Source organism: Protopterus annectens, chromosome 8.part0, assembly GCF_019279795.1.
Source record: "Protopterus annectens isolate FY-2018-M chromosome 8.part0, PAN1.0, whole genome shotgun sequence".
NCBI lineage: Eukaryota > Metazoa > Chordata > Ceratodontiformes > Protopteridae > Protopterus > Protopterus annectens.
In genome coordinates, this window is record NC_056741.1 from 1,787,272,734 (window position 1) to 1,787,288,534 (window position 15,801).

The following is a 15,801-nucleotide window of genomic DNA, read 5'->3' on the forward strand; positions in this document are numbered from 1 at the left end:
GAGTTTCCACAGTTTCCTGTTCCTTCCCTTGCTGTCTAGCTTCAAGTGAATGTTTATACTGGTTTCCTGTGGAAGGCTCCAAAATATATTGATATGGCACCTGACCAACTGCTTCCTGTTCCACTGGTTTCCCCTTAATTTGGATATCCATTGCTCTATCCTGTTGTGGTGCTTTCTGCATTTGATTTTCTACACTGAATCCTTGTCTTTGCAGCTGCTTCATAACCTCAATTTCTATTTCTTTGACTTTTCCATTACTAATCACTTTTTCTACTTTTCCTCTTAGTCTTCTTATTTTTTGTATTGTAAAGTTTTCCATATCCGGATTCCTTTGCCTGTATTTCTCTTCAAATATCTTTGGTGCTGCTCTTTCTGTATTGGTTAGTTTTGCTTTCTCCTTTGCATAAATATTACACCATATTAAATCTCTTCCTTTCCCATGTCCATATTTCATCTTTACATGTCTCCTGATCTTACTTTTCCTTGTTCTGGGGACTCACTCCATCATGCTGTGATGTAGTTTGTGTTACCCCTTCTACATTAAATCCTTTACTTTACAGACACTCCATAACTTCAACTTCTATTTCTTTAACTTCTGCTTTACTAATCTTTCCACATTACATCTTTGTGGCATTATTTTTTTATTGAGAAACTTTCCATATCTGGATGCCTTTGCCTGTATTTCTCTTCAAATATCTTTGAGACTGCCTTCTCTATATTAGTTAACTTGGCTTTCTCTTTTGCATAAATATTGCACCATATCAAATCTCTCTTTCTTTCCCATGTCCATATTTCTTTTTTATAAATTCTCTAGGTTGTGTTGTTTATATTTTCACACTTCCTCGGATGCTTCTTTTTCCAGACAGATCAAAGTTTCTTGATCTATATACTGTTTTTCAAAAATCTGTTGTATTAATGAATGCAAATTTTGGCACAGTGGGAGGCTACCCATGTTATATCTAGTACTTGTCCGTGGAAGGCAAGTTTGAAAATATACCATAATTTTGTGGATGACATATTTATTTTATGGAGTGGTACAACTGAATAATTATTGTTGTTTGTTAGATACTTGGAAAACACAACAGATTTCTTACATTTTACTGTAAGCTATTCTGCTGAATCAATAGATTTTTTTAGATGTGAAGATTTGCAAATATTTGACTGGCAAACTACAAACCAGAGTGTATAGGAAAAGTTGTTGGAGAAATAACATGTTAATGTATGACAGTATGCACCCAAGGCACATTTTTGATAATGTAATACGTGTGCAGGGGTTAAGAATCTCTAGACTATGCACTGAAGATAGTATATATGAAAGTGAGCTAGATAACATGCAGTATATGTTTGCTAGTCGTGGTTATCCAACATAAAGAGTTAAGAGAACAATAGCTAGGACAAAAAATTGGAGAAGTAATAGAGGCAAGCCATGGTCTGAATGTAATATGGGCAATTCTGACAATGGGACTATAGTTAATGAACAGAAACTAAGAAATAACCTGTTTGTGAGAATACATTTACATTATAATAGTGATATAGATGTTATATCTCAGGTGAGAAAAAAGAACTAGAAGATTTTACATACTGATGACAAGCTGAAAGCACTAGTAGGTCCCCATCCCAGATTTGCTTATACTAACAGCCAAAATCTGAAGCAGATTTTATGTAAGAACATACTTCCCAAAAAGTCCACAACACATAGGAAGAAGTTGGAAACTTTTAAATGTAAGAAATGCAAGGCATGTCAATATATTAAAGAAAATAACATATTTGTACACCCTGTGTCATGCAGGGAGTATATATCTAGACTACATGCAGACTGCAGAACGAAAAATGGTGTATTTAGCTGAATGCATATCATGCCAAGCATTCTATGTTGGGAAGACTTAACAGAATGTTAAAACAACATATATTGCAGCATATGTGTAACATCAGATTATGTTTGAGAAGTAATGCTCTATAGCAACATATTGAAATAAATAAAGAGCATAGATTTCAGTTTATGGTGTTATGCATTCAACAAGTGAGTATGGAGAGGTGACATTATACATAGTACTGAATTAGCTGAGTTAAGATGGATAGCTGAATTCCAAGCTAACCATACACCTTTTTTAAATGCTTGTATGCCTTTAAAACCCTTATTGAAGGGGATAGATTCTGTTATTGATTCTAAATGGTTGCTATTTGTTTAAATATGGTTGGTTTTAACTGTTTTTAAGATATGATGAAGAGCTAATGCTCAAAAGTGCGTATCTGTGTGTTAAATAAAGTTTTAACCAGTTGTGGTGGCTCCAGTGGGGTTTATTTTTATCCTGCAGTTATTAAACCCAATACCATTTTTCCAGGTTATCTAAACCATCAAACTATACACTGATAAAGTAACACCAACACTAGTATGCAAGCATAGAGATTCCTGGACATTGTTAATGCAAACCTCCTGGAACAATTAGTTAGAGTACCATACATCTTGTCGTTACTAATACAGGAGCATCTCGCACCATCCTTTGCATATCTTCATCACTTGTTGAGTCTGACCATAAAGCAGTCTGCTTCAAAATAAAACTGAAACCAGCAATCCCTTCCAGCCAAGCTACTTGGCAAGCTTCATATCCCCACCAAACTCAGTTTGTTTTTTCAAAATACAATTTATTGGAAACGTTTATGTTTAAACTAAGAATCATAAACATGAGCAAATGAAAACGAAGCAAAAATGCATGTGATAAAATAGCTATCAGATATTACAAGGTACAAGTTAAAAAGAGGATTCCATAACAAATATTAAGAAGGAGTCTTCAAAAAATGAATTAAGAAGGGTCATAGGTTGGATATAGGTCGACAATAAAAGGAAACACACTACAAGTAACTTCATGAAAACTTATAAAGGAATTAGAAGACCTAATATCTATTGACATTCTTAAAACTAACATAGTGGTGTTGGTGCTCAGAACTAGAAAATTCTAACAATAATGCAAGATCATAAAAAATGTATAAAATTGACTCAATTTGTACATCTAATGTAGTGTGTGATCCAAGGATTCATTAATGTGTATATGGAAAATATAATGGAGTATAGATTTTTAAGGTAGTTAAGATTAAGTGAATCAAAGCAGTAAGCTGACAAATGAAAAAAAAAATATCATCAGAGGATAATGCTCAAAATCAGTTGCTAAGGTTCTGAATTGTGCTGTTTTGGTGAGTTAATGCAGTTCATTATTTTAAATACTTTGATGTACTTAATGGCATTTATTTTAAAATTTCCCCAAGGTACTGTGGACATACCTGCCTAGTTTTGAGTTAAGTAGTGTTTCATTAACATACAAAGTATAATGATAACTTTTATAGTGGTTAGGTTTAAGTCATACAGGAGAATGTGTAATAAAGTGAGCTGTCAGCTCCGTGGGATATCTTTTATACCTGATAAGATAAGTTTGGAGTGTAAGAGATTCCACAGGTTTTTATCAAACTCAGTCAACTGCACTGATTTCACAGAAATGTACACTACAGCACTATACCAGCATGCAAGCAGCTGCACAGATGCAGCTGTACCCTGTAGGAATAAGTGCTGGGCAAACTCAGAAGCAAGCCGCCATGATGGAATCATAATATCAACAAGCTTTATGACAAAAGGAAAATAATTTTGGCCAAAAGTTAGAATAATAATTCCAAAATGTTCGAGCCCTTATCACTGAAATAAACAAACAACTCAGGAGCTTAATAAAATCCACCAAAGCCAAGCTTGTGGCTAAAATCGCTACCCAAGTCAAAGATGATCACAAGGCATGCTTTAGTTAAGTTTGTGATCTGAAAAGCACAACACAGCAATGTGTTGAGCTGACTGTGAACAATGTTACCTACACTAAGTCTGAAGATGTAGCAAACCTACTGGCCAATAAATTTAGCTCAAACTTTCCCCCTTTCTTTCCTCCATCTCTTCCTCAAGATATGCCTGAAACTGTCTTGCTTCCAGGTATTACACAAGACCAAGTCCTAAAAGTGCAATCAAAAGCTAAAAAAACTGCATTGATGGGTCCTGACAATATCCCTTGATGTATCTTAAATAGCATGAAGCATGATTCTTGTCTAACACTGTTCAGTCTCAGCCTCCATACGGATGTTGTACCAAGCAAATAGAGAACAGCTGCAGTCATTCCGTTGCTTAAGGCAGGACTTTCTACAGAAATTACATACCAATAAATCTGACCAGCCTCATATGCAAAGCTCTGGAAAGACTTTTCATGGAACTAATCAATCAGGACACAGGAAAGCTTCAAACATGGGTCCCATCTCAATTTGGATTTGTCAAAACAATAAAATCCACTCCCTGGAAACTCTCTTTACCCCAGAAAATGCTGATGTCTGTGTGGTCACTGAGACATGGTTTAAAGCTGCAGACAGCATACCCACAGTGCAGGGTTATAATGCCTTCCACACATTTAGACCAGCTACTTCACAGGCAGGGACTAAATGTGGAGGTGTCTCTGTTTACATCAACAATAAATATAATTCAAAGCTGGTCAAACAGGACAATGCACTTGAGTTGCTCCATGTTCAAATCACCATAGGTAAAATCCAATACCACTTCCTTGCAAGCTATAGGTCCCACTCTATGACCTAGGAAACCCATACAATGTATTTAAACTTATTAAAAACACTAACCATCCAACCCAATACCATATTCATGGTTGACTTTAATTACCCCACTATTAACTGGGAATCCTATACAACATCAAACGTACATGCACAGAAATTCCTGGATTTTGTAAACACAAACTCCCTGGACTAGATAGTCAATACACCAACCAGCAGTGCAACAATACTGGATCTGGTCCTCACTAATATGGGAGAGTGCTGCACAACCCCTACTATAATGCCTTTCCTGGTAAGGTCAGAACACAAAATAGTCTCCTTTGAAGTAAAAAAAAAACCTGGACCCCTGCTAAACCAGGAATATTCAGGAACTATTCTACGGCTAACCTACTGTTAAGTGAGAACCTGGCAAAATTTCAACCCCCCGATAAACCCACTTCTGCTTATGCAGAACTGTTCACGGAAACCCCCTACAAGCATGTTAATAGCTGCATAGAGGCAGCTGTACCCCCAGGAAGAAGTACAGAACTAACTCAGAAAACAAGCCACCCTGGTGGAATCACAAAATCAATTGGTTGTATAACAGGAGGAAGAAAATCATGGCAAAAATTAGGAGGTACAGCACCCAGCAGGATAAAAGCACTCTCATGAAACCAAACAAGCAACTCAGAGAACAAATAAAGTCTACCAAAGCCAAATTTGAGGTAACGTTGGCCTTCCAGGCCAAGGACAACCACAAAGCATTCTTTAGCTATGTTTGCATCCTCAAAGGTCATTGTAAATGGAGCCACCTATACTGAGCCAGAAGATACAGCAAACCTCCTGGCTGATAAGTTCAGCTGGAACTTTACTCCTCTCTCCCCTCAACCTTCCCTCAGGAAATATCATCAAATATAACTTCCCCTAATATCACTAGGGAATTGTTCCTTAATGGTTTCTCAAAGACCAAGAACACTGCATCAATGAACCCAGACAATATCCCAGGATGCCTTCTAAATAGCATGAAACATGACCTATCAGGGCCTCTGGAATTACTATTTAACTGTAGCCTCTGAACAGGCTTCATGCCTCATGAATGGAGAAAGGTAACAGTCATCCCTCTGCAGAAAGGTGGGCCATCTACAGACCCTGGAAACTGCAGACCCATAAGTCTCACTGGTCTTATATGTAAAGCCATGGAAAGAATTATCATGGGGATGATGAATAAAGATATAGTAAACCTCCAGAAACTGGACCCAATCCAGTTTGGTTTCGTCAAAGGCAGATCATGCGTACTCAACCTGGTGGACTTCTTTGACAAGATCACCAAAGCAATGAATGAGGGAAAAATCATTCACACTGCTTACCTTGACCTGGCCAAGGCATTTGACACAATACTCCACTCAGGCACTGTTGACAAACTCAAGAAGTTAGGTGCAAACCCATAAGTCACATGGTGGATAGCCAACTGGCTCACAGACAGGACCTGGGAAGTTAGAATTGGGGAGACCACCTCTACAAAGAGGCCAGTCACAAGTGGAGTCCCTCAGGGATCAGTCCTTGGACCGCTCCTTTTTGGCATTTACTTCTCAGAAGTCAGGGCCAATGTCAGTGGTCTCTGGCTGACTAAATTTGCAGATGATTGCAAATTAGAAGTTGTCACTGAATCTCACACTGACACAAATCTTCTCCAAGAGGGGCTGACACAGACAAACAACTGGTGTCAAAGTCATGGACTAAAACTAAATGCAAAGAAATGCATAATAGTATCATTAGGGACATCATCCATCCTTGGTAACTATCATATCAACAACACACCTCTTAGAGTTGACCTAGTAGTTAAGGACTTAGGGACACACATTGATAATAATCTAGCCTTTGATCATCACATGTCTACAGTGGTGAGGAAATCATGCTATGTCGCGCAACATATAAACAAAGGTATGGCATCTAAGTCCAAGGAAGTCATTGTTCCACTGTATTCAGCATTCATCAGACCTATCATTGAGTACAATGCCCCCTTTAGTATGTATCTAACCAGGCATATCCAACAACTGGAACGTCCACAGAGGTTCCTCACTAAAAGAATACAGGGCATAAGTAATATGTCATACACAGACTCCCTTAAGGCCCTATCCCTGTATTCTGTCTCCTACAGGCTTTTGAGGGGAGCTCTAAGCCTGGCATACAGGGCATTGTCAGACCCCACTCTGATGGACCTCCTGCATATCCACAAAACAAACAGTACCAGAATTACCCATTCTAAAGACTTAAACCTTGCCTGTGATATAAATAGGACCTGTTGGAGAGATATTTATGTATCCCAGAGGCTACCCCATCTATGCAACAGGCTCCCCATCCATGTGAAGCAGAGTTCCTCCCTAATCCAATTCAAGTGCAACTTGGACAATTGGATGGAAAACCGGAAAGTCATCCCTGGTTTGGCCCCTATGTCTCTGATGCAAACAGGTAACCTGTAAATGGTTCATCTCCCAGGCCCATGCTTACATTTATCAAGGGTGTCAGAACTTGCCAGAGATTTGGGATGCATGGATAGGCTTAAAAAGGCCCTTGTGGTCATTAGCCTAATAAACACCTATGAACTTATGAACCTATTTTTTTTTATTCAAAGGCAGTCTGAAAACATCTTGGTTTGAAGGCAGAAGGGTTTACTTTATTGCTTTTGTTTTATTATTAAAATGATTCTTAGACTTACAATTTATTTTTTCATTTTCTTGTGTTTATCTTAATGCAGGTATAAATTCTTTATTTTTGCAGTTCTACTACTGACTTCAGATTTTGCCAACCTTCTATATTTTCTGAGATGACCTGATCATATCTGTCATACTGTATTCTTCAATAACTTAACATTGGACTTCAGAAAATTTCCCCTTGACTTCCACAACTATATAATCTTGACTGTACCATGATCAGTATTTCACATTTATTTCTTACTCCTATCTATAGTACATTGGTTTCTTAACTTTCTGAACTGAACTTTCCTCAGCAAATTTATTCAGTAGTTTACTTTCCTTTCTTATATTAGAAGATTATCTAGATCCATCTGCCTTCAGGACATATTGCTCCCCTCTTTCAATGAATGTTTTCCTTTTTGACCATTTTCATGTTTTTCTTTTAAGTTCTGATTTTAATTCAAAGTATTTCTCCACAAATCTTTCCCCCTAGTTAAGCTTAAACTCATATTATCCATTAAATCTCAGCACCTTCTCCATTTTCAAGTTGCTTTTATTGCTTAGCAGGATATCTTCTATATAGTCATCTGTTTAATTCTAAAATGTTGGCCCAAATTTCCTTACTTGCAGATGGAAATAAACCAACTGTTAAAAGCTGAATGATTCACTAGGCTACTTCCTTATATGAGGCAATGTGTTATCTCTTTTTAATGCTATCTTTAGCTCTTGTTGCATTTTCTGAATTACTAAATTATAAAGGAAGTATAAAATCTGATACCCATCATGTTGCTTATTTTCAGTAGTGCTTTGCCTTGCAATATCTGAAATCCACCTGGATGCAGTTCCACCACTTCAATTTTGCATGTTATTGCAAAACAACTTATACATTATTTATTCACTGGGCTGAAATATGTACATACCAGGTATAGCAAAAATAGTCTGAAGTTAAATGCACAAAAGTGCAGCACAGTAGCATTTGTCAAAAAAAAATGGTCCCATCCCATTTGTTATAAATGGTATTACTCTTTAGTCAGACATAGTTGGAAGAAACCTTGTTACTTATATGGACAACTCTCTCTCTGTTTCTTTGTCATTTGATCTATAATTCCTTTAGCATGTTCAAATGATTTTTAACCTTCCCTGATTTTACACTCATCTAATAATTCATTAAAAGCAACTTTGCATTTATTCATTTACTCATATATAATGAAAGTGCGGTGAATGTAAATAGTTTTAACTTTAGACTTTTTGCAGCACTTATCTAAACAAACATCTATATTGCTTAGTAATTAAATATTTGTATCTCTTCTTATTTCTGTGCTGAGCCTGCATTTGGTGATTGATATAGATTATTATTTTACACTTGTAACTAGACAGATAGAGAAATAAATAAATAAACTGAAACATTTTAATCCTGTTTTGCAGTTTGAGAAAAGTACTGCATTTTCAAATTTTAAATTTCTTCTATTATTATCAGACTTCTAAACAGGTGGCCACAGTGGTGCAGTGGTTAGCATTGCTGCCTCACAGCAAGAGGTTCTCCAGTTCAATTCTCGGCTGGGGTGCCTTCTGTGCAGAGTCTGCATGTCCTCCCTGTGGTTGCGTGGGTTTCCTCCGGGTGCTCTGGTTTCCTCCCAAAGACATACAGTAGGTGGATTGGACACTCTAAATTGGCCCTAGGTGTGAGTGTGTGCATGTAGGTGCCTTTTGTGGAAGGTTGGGCACTGGACAGGCAACTCGATACCGTAAAACTCCACTGCCAATCATGAGCGGACAGATGATCCGCTGTGGTGACCCCTAAACGGGAAAAGCCGAAAGAAGAATTATTAGACTTCTAAACATGCTGTTTCACTATCTAAAGTCATAGAGTATGTCCTGCCAGTCTAGCCTTTAATAATATGGACTAAGTAAACGTTTGCCATATATATTTATTTATTAACCACTGAAACACTCTACAAGGTAATTGGACAGTGAAAACAGAAATAACCATGAAGTGCTTTAGTGCAATAAAATTTTAATCACACACTTTCATCCCAGTGGACTTGGATTATCAACACATTTATTAGTTAATGTGGTTACTTAATTGTTGATTAAATGAACTGTTAACAAGCTTTATCTGTGTATAAATAGCTGCAGAGTTTTTCTTCTTAGTTTTCTGATAAAGTCCACTGGGACAAAAGCATGCGATTAAAATTTTATTGTGCTAAAGTGCCTCATGATTATTTCTGTTTTCACTGCCCAATTGCCTTGTGGAGTATTTCAGTTGTTTATACATTTTTGGTTATTTCGTTACCACTATTGGTTTGGGCTGTTTTTGTTATATATTTATTTATTGACATTTGATTACCAGGAAAGTCTGCCTGAGTAGATGTCCATTTTCAGCGGATGCCCAGGAAGAGCAGCTCCAAAGTATTACAAAAATATTTTAAGAACAATCATTTTACAATCTTCAGAAATAATACAAAAATATCTATGCCAAATTAGACATGAAAACATTGGCAAAACATAGATATAACTTTTATGACAATGATTTAATATTTACAGAAATTTTAACCAGTTAGGGAAATTAAATGTTAGTTAATTATAATATAATCAAGAATGGCAACATGAAGTGATAGAAATAAACAGGGTTATGGCTTATTTAGATACAGGGTCAGGTAAGAAAATTGACTGAAGTAAGGAAGTGAGTGAAGAAAGGGGAATAATGACGCATAAGGTATAAAGAGGTACTTGCTCATACTTAAAGCTATAGTTTATTCTGGGGTTGAGGAAGAACAGAGACAGATTTTGGCTAGGATATATTTCAGAATGCTTTTAAAGGACTTGTGGGAGGAAGGGCAGAAAGGCATTGACCTGATGGATACAGGTAAGGAGTTCCAGGCCTTAACAACATGGTATGAGTACAGACCATGCCCAGCAGATTTGATATGATTGTGGACAGAAAAGAGTTTTCGGTCACTGGATTGTAATGACCTAGTGAGAACGCAATCATGTAGAATGTTATTAAGTATTGGGGAAGTAGATAGATGCTGGATGATTTGATAGGTGGTACGAAGCTGTGTATGTGTTAGTTAATGGAATAGTTCTAACCAGTTTAGGCTTTTGGTGCTTTATAGTGGTAAGTTCTGAAAAGGGTATCTGCTGCAAGTTTAGATACTTTATTATAGCATTGTTCGGGTTCTGCTTTTTGTAATGCCTAGAGGTTAGTAAGGACGGGAGGGCCATAAAGTAATGAGGGGAGGAGGTAAGTCTTGACAAGTATAGTTTTAGTTGCGCTGATGAGAAAGTTTTTGTTTGTTTTTGATGTATGTTTTTCTTTTTTCATTAGTGCAATTTTGCATATGCTGGCCAAATTTAAGATTATCATCCGCAATCATCCCTAATAATTTCCTATGAGAACTGAATGTAATGGTTGTATTATTAATATACCTCTCAACCTCTTAGGACAAGGAACCTGGACAAAACCAAAAATAATCAGGGGCAGAGGACCAAAAATAGGGACAGATTTTAAATATTGCTCTCATAAATTTATAATAACAGGTTTTAAATTACCATGCATTTATCTGAGGGATGTGAGGTCTGAAACTCAAATGATTAACATTATTTACTGAAATCAGTCCCAAATTATTTGCAAAAAAAACACAAATTTTATGAGGAACAGAACAAAATATGAGGCACAAATCTGAATTTTCTTGGAAAAGCTGGACAGTTTAGAGGTATGATTATTATGAGAGAGAAGATTTAAATTTTCTTTCATGTGAAAAAGGTTTGGGGAAAAAAGCAGCATTTTTTGGGGGGGGTTGAATGTGAGTTATGAGTTACAAAGCTGTGTTTTAGTGGCTGTGAAAGCTTCTTGAGTAATTTTTACATAGTTCTTCTGTTTTGTTTTGATGTGTTTGCAGTACATGTTCCATTCCGAGGTTACGCAGCATACAGTGCTTCTAAAGCAGCTATGTATACATATGCTGAAACAATGAGACTTGAATTATCCAAATGGGGCATCAAAGTTGCAGCAATAGTACCAGGAGGTTTTAAAACAAGTGAGTACTTGAATTATACTGGACATTATTTAAAGCCTGGTAGGTTTAGCATCCTTTCAAATGCTCATTCTGAATAAGATTTATTTCTCAGCTGTTAGCATACATTCCCTAGTGGAAAACACTAGTAAAAGTATTTTATAGACCAATCTGGGACCTGATGAGGGTTCATAAAGGCATACAGCCATTTTAGGAAGACTATGCAACAAGCTGGCACTGTCTTTGCTCTTGTAGCATATTAAGTACTTGTATCACTTGTTATAAGAAATAGCAAGAAATTGCTTTTGAATAATATTCATTCCACAATTCTTTCAGTTATTAAATGTTGCACTGGTATGGGCATTTCATATTTGAAGGGATAATTCATAGATAGCTACTAGATAAGGAAATACATATGAGTCACTATATCAACAGACACTTAAAAACACAGTTTCCTTGGTATCTACTGACCAAATGGAAAGACATTACATTTATTTTTCTTTTGTGGTGCCTTTGCCATTAAATCTTCATAGAGAATAAAAATAGAGTAGGAGCTAGCTAAATGAAAGTTATTTAATAAAAAAGCAAGGAAACATAGAATAAAATATAATAAACACAAAATGTATGTTTATCTCAATGTGTAGATATTTTTGCTTCAGATGAAGAATGGAATCGTCAAATAAAGAAAATTACTGAAAATGTCCGACCGGATGTGGTGGGCGAATATGGACAGGATTACATATTTAACTGGAAGGACATAATGGACAGTTCTATGACAACATGCTCTTCAGATCTCAGCCTTGTGGTGAATGATATTCACCATGCTTTACTGGCAGAAAAACCCAGTCATGAATATTTTCCAGGAAAAGGTACTGTTATTTTTCCATTTATTTACCACTATTGCCCTCGGTGGTTCTTTAGTGTGTTTATGGATTCAGTGCTAAGCAAGGGTCAACTGCTTCCATCAGCAAACAGGAAATACTAAACAGAGAGGTACTTCAAAATTCAATGGTTTCTAAATTCCAAAGGGTCTAATGATTTCCATGATTTACTCTCCTAAATCTATATATCGTCATGTGCCACTACCTGATACTTAAGTTGGCCATTGTTGAAATAAAATGAAATTAGTGAATAATATAATCTTTAACCTTCAGACTAACTTCTTGGAGTACTGAATATATGATGCATTATAAAGGGTTCTGCACAATGGTAGGGAGGTGGGCTGTTCATATTATTGTTCTTAGCCAGACTTTCTGCATTCCACAACCCAATTAAGAAGGAATATCTGCAACCCATCTGCTCTCACTCTAAATTCATATTCCTCATCTCCGATTTAAAAAGGTCAACCCCACTCACCCCACCATATCCTGTTGCCTCTCTTCCAGTTTTTGAAGTCAAATTCTAGCCTCCCCTTAATTTTAAGGACTCCTTAGGACATGCCATTATAAGGCCTACTTTTCTTTTCTTTGGAACTGCATATTCAGTGCTTTCAATTTATGTTTATAGTTCTAGTTGTACCTCCACCTTTTTTCAATGTTGAGTTCATTTGGAGAACTTTCAAAAGTCTGTCTCTAGATCCAATATTCCGATAAGGGTAGCACTGCAAATAAATAGGTTCATAGATTAGTACTAAGCTAACTGCCCTTGCGAGCCATTTTAAGCCTAGCCAATTATCCCTTGTGAGACTCAAACGCTGCACCGTGTGTTTCTAAGGCAAACACCTTAACCATTAGGCCACCCTCCCATCCCAAATGATTATGAACCTTGTCTCACTGGACTTTACTAGTAGTGGACCAAAGTATATATTCGCCTTAGTTACTGCCTTACAACAACGGGTGTATAATTTATCATTGGAATCATGATAATAAAATCCACACCTATCCCTTCTTCCTTCCCCCTTCTTCCAGTGATCATTTATTTAATTAGCACAGTTGCATGCACCACATCTGCTACATTGTTGTATATTTTTGAATGCAATGACTGTATAGTGATTTTTTTCATATTATTCCTATCATCTTATATCATGTTTTCCTACACATATTTGCTGCTGAATAGCAACTGTAGAATTAACTTTTGATCTTAACATTTATAGCTAAAATTTGATTAATGATAATAACAATAACATACAAGTACATGCCAAATAATTGACTGAAGCACTTTCATAATACGTTTCGTTTTTCAATATTCCTGTGACTCTCAATTGTTTGTAAAATAATTACTTTTCAAAAACTGGAACATCAGTGTGTTTTTAACAGTTACAGTTATATTTCCAACTTTTCATAAATATTTAATGGAATGGCATGGACTGCAAATGTCTTTAGTGCATGAAAATGCTTAAGCAATGTTACTTGATTACTGGAAATGCTAATTGATGGATATCCTAGAAAACAAATACTTTTTATCCTTATTGTGCTTATTGAAAGAATATTTTAAATTATAGAAAGGTATGTGAACTATTTTTATCTGTCAAAGAAGCATTTAATATTACAGTTATATATATTATAACAACTTGAAATATTTCTAAACCTTGTACTATATGCACAGAGAAGAATTAGATATCCTATTGTAATTTAAAATATTCATGTGGCCCATATCTTGAAGATAATTTGTTCTGCTTTGGTAGACATTGACATACATTTATTTACTGCAAATAATGACCTGTAAGTTTGTTTTAATGTGCCTGAACATACAATTTTATAGGTGTTTTAGAATTCTCTGTATATTAATTTCAGTATTTCTGACATTAAATATTTTTTTTTAATTAATGAGACTGTCATGTGTCATTTTATTTAGAGAGTTAATCTAGTAACACGATTGTCTGACATTTCATTTTATTATACATTTGAGGGGTTTATGTCTGTCATTAGATAGGACTGTGAAATCCATTTGTTGAATAAGCATACTTGTTGCTACATTATATTGCTTGCAGAACAGGCATTTTTGATATTAAAAGATCTTGCAGTACTAGCTTTAATTACAATGAATCTGTATTAATGAAAGTATTTTATACTCAGTTTTCTGGTGCAGTATTATATAAGCAAAACTTCCCTAGTTTAAATTACAGTCTGAGTGGGACACTGTATGGAGGCAGTTTAAGCACTGAAGCTAGGAAGGCTGTTTTTGTGTGAAGAAGAATGAAGAGTATTTATAGTTCAAATTTCTTACCGGGGAGCAGGGATTTTGTGTGGTAGCAGTATGGATCCACTACATGTCCATCAAGTAACCACACAGGTGGCAAACTGCACAAGTCAAAGTCATCAAACAATGTGCTGGACAGAACTGCGGAGTAGATAAGATTAAGCATTGTTTTCTGCATTGCCTCAGGAGGGAACTTTATTCCCTATGCCCCTTACTTATACATATTAACTCTATGTCAATAGCCATGGGGGGAAAGAGAAGAACCCTTAAAAATGGTAACAAAAAATGGCCCACACAACTGCAGTCTCATGGAAAAGGTGGCACATAGTAAAATGTGCCAGGAGTGGCAACTTCAGGAATCTGGGATTGGGTGATTCACTTCTGACAGTTAAAATTTGTTGACATTTTCCCCACCATTTTAGCTAAGACAGAAACAGCAAGTGATGTGATTCGTCAAAACTGCAATTTGCATGGGGGAAATCCCCTTTCTCCCAAGATACAGCAACCTCAGCATTGACTATATTACGTTTTGGGCACATATGCTGAAGTGCCTTGCATTAAGGATGTCAGAGGCTATTTGTGATACAGAAAAACCCTTTTTAAAATGATAATCAGCATTTTAAAATGTCTATTTTTCATCCAGAATGGCATTTACATTATTACCTATTCTGCAACTGTTCAGCAAAAAGCAGTTCAGGCTTCAGCTTTGGTACAAGCAATGGCTTCTGGTAATGTATAAGAAAAGAGTAAGTCAAATATACTCAGACAGGATTAAAGGAAATGAAACAATGACTGAATATATCAACTAAAATAACACATTGCTACCCATCACACTTCAAGTTAGATCCTTCCTCATCTAGTACCTATAAGTTAAAAGTTTGGATAACAGAAATTGATGAAAGTTATTTGTTATACTTAACCCCTGTAATTATTACCTTTTTGTTCATTAAGGAGTCAACCAAACTGTGAAAATATTTGTTAGTAGTGCATAAATACACACACATTGCCTGCATTCAAAACAATATAAAAAAAAACAGTAAAACCGCACAGGCTGGATATAGATCTAAGTGCAGATAGTTATATTTAATTCAGATATTTGTTTTCAATGTATGTGTATGGTTTAATTAATTTTATTATTTTTAAAATAAGTAACTGAGTAGTGCATTTAGTTTTATGTATTTATCTTTTGTGAATCATTTTTTCAATAATTTTTGGGGTAAAAAAAAAACTTTAGAAACTATACTTGCCAATTATATAAAGTTATTTTGCACAGGTAGAGTTGTACTTGCTCACCTTGTACTGACTGAAACAGGAAGAAATGATGAGAGTTCACTGTTCCATTTGAGCACCTGTGACCTATTTGACAAATACAACTACATCTAGGTTCCATA

General features: G+C 35.9%; 1 protein-coding gene across 1 annotated transcript in view; it reads left to right on the forward strand.

Annotated features, from left to right (window-relative positions):
• The window catches only part of LOC122809644 (estradiol 17-beta-dehydrogenase 2-like), a 154,401-nt gene extending 140,363 nt beyond the window's left edge, over positions 1-14,038 (forward strand). The window contains exons 4-5 of the mRNA XM_044081289.1: positions 11,159-11,296; positions 11,917-14,038. Of these exons, the coding sequence (XP_043937224.1) occupies positions 11,159-11,296; positions 11,917-12,257 (479 nt within the window). The 3' untranslated portion in view covers positions 12,258-14,038. The remainder of the gene's footprint in view (positions 1-11,158; positions 11,297-11,916) is intronic.
• The last annotated feature ends 1,763 nt before the right edge of the window (positions 14,039-15,801 follow it).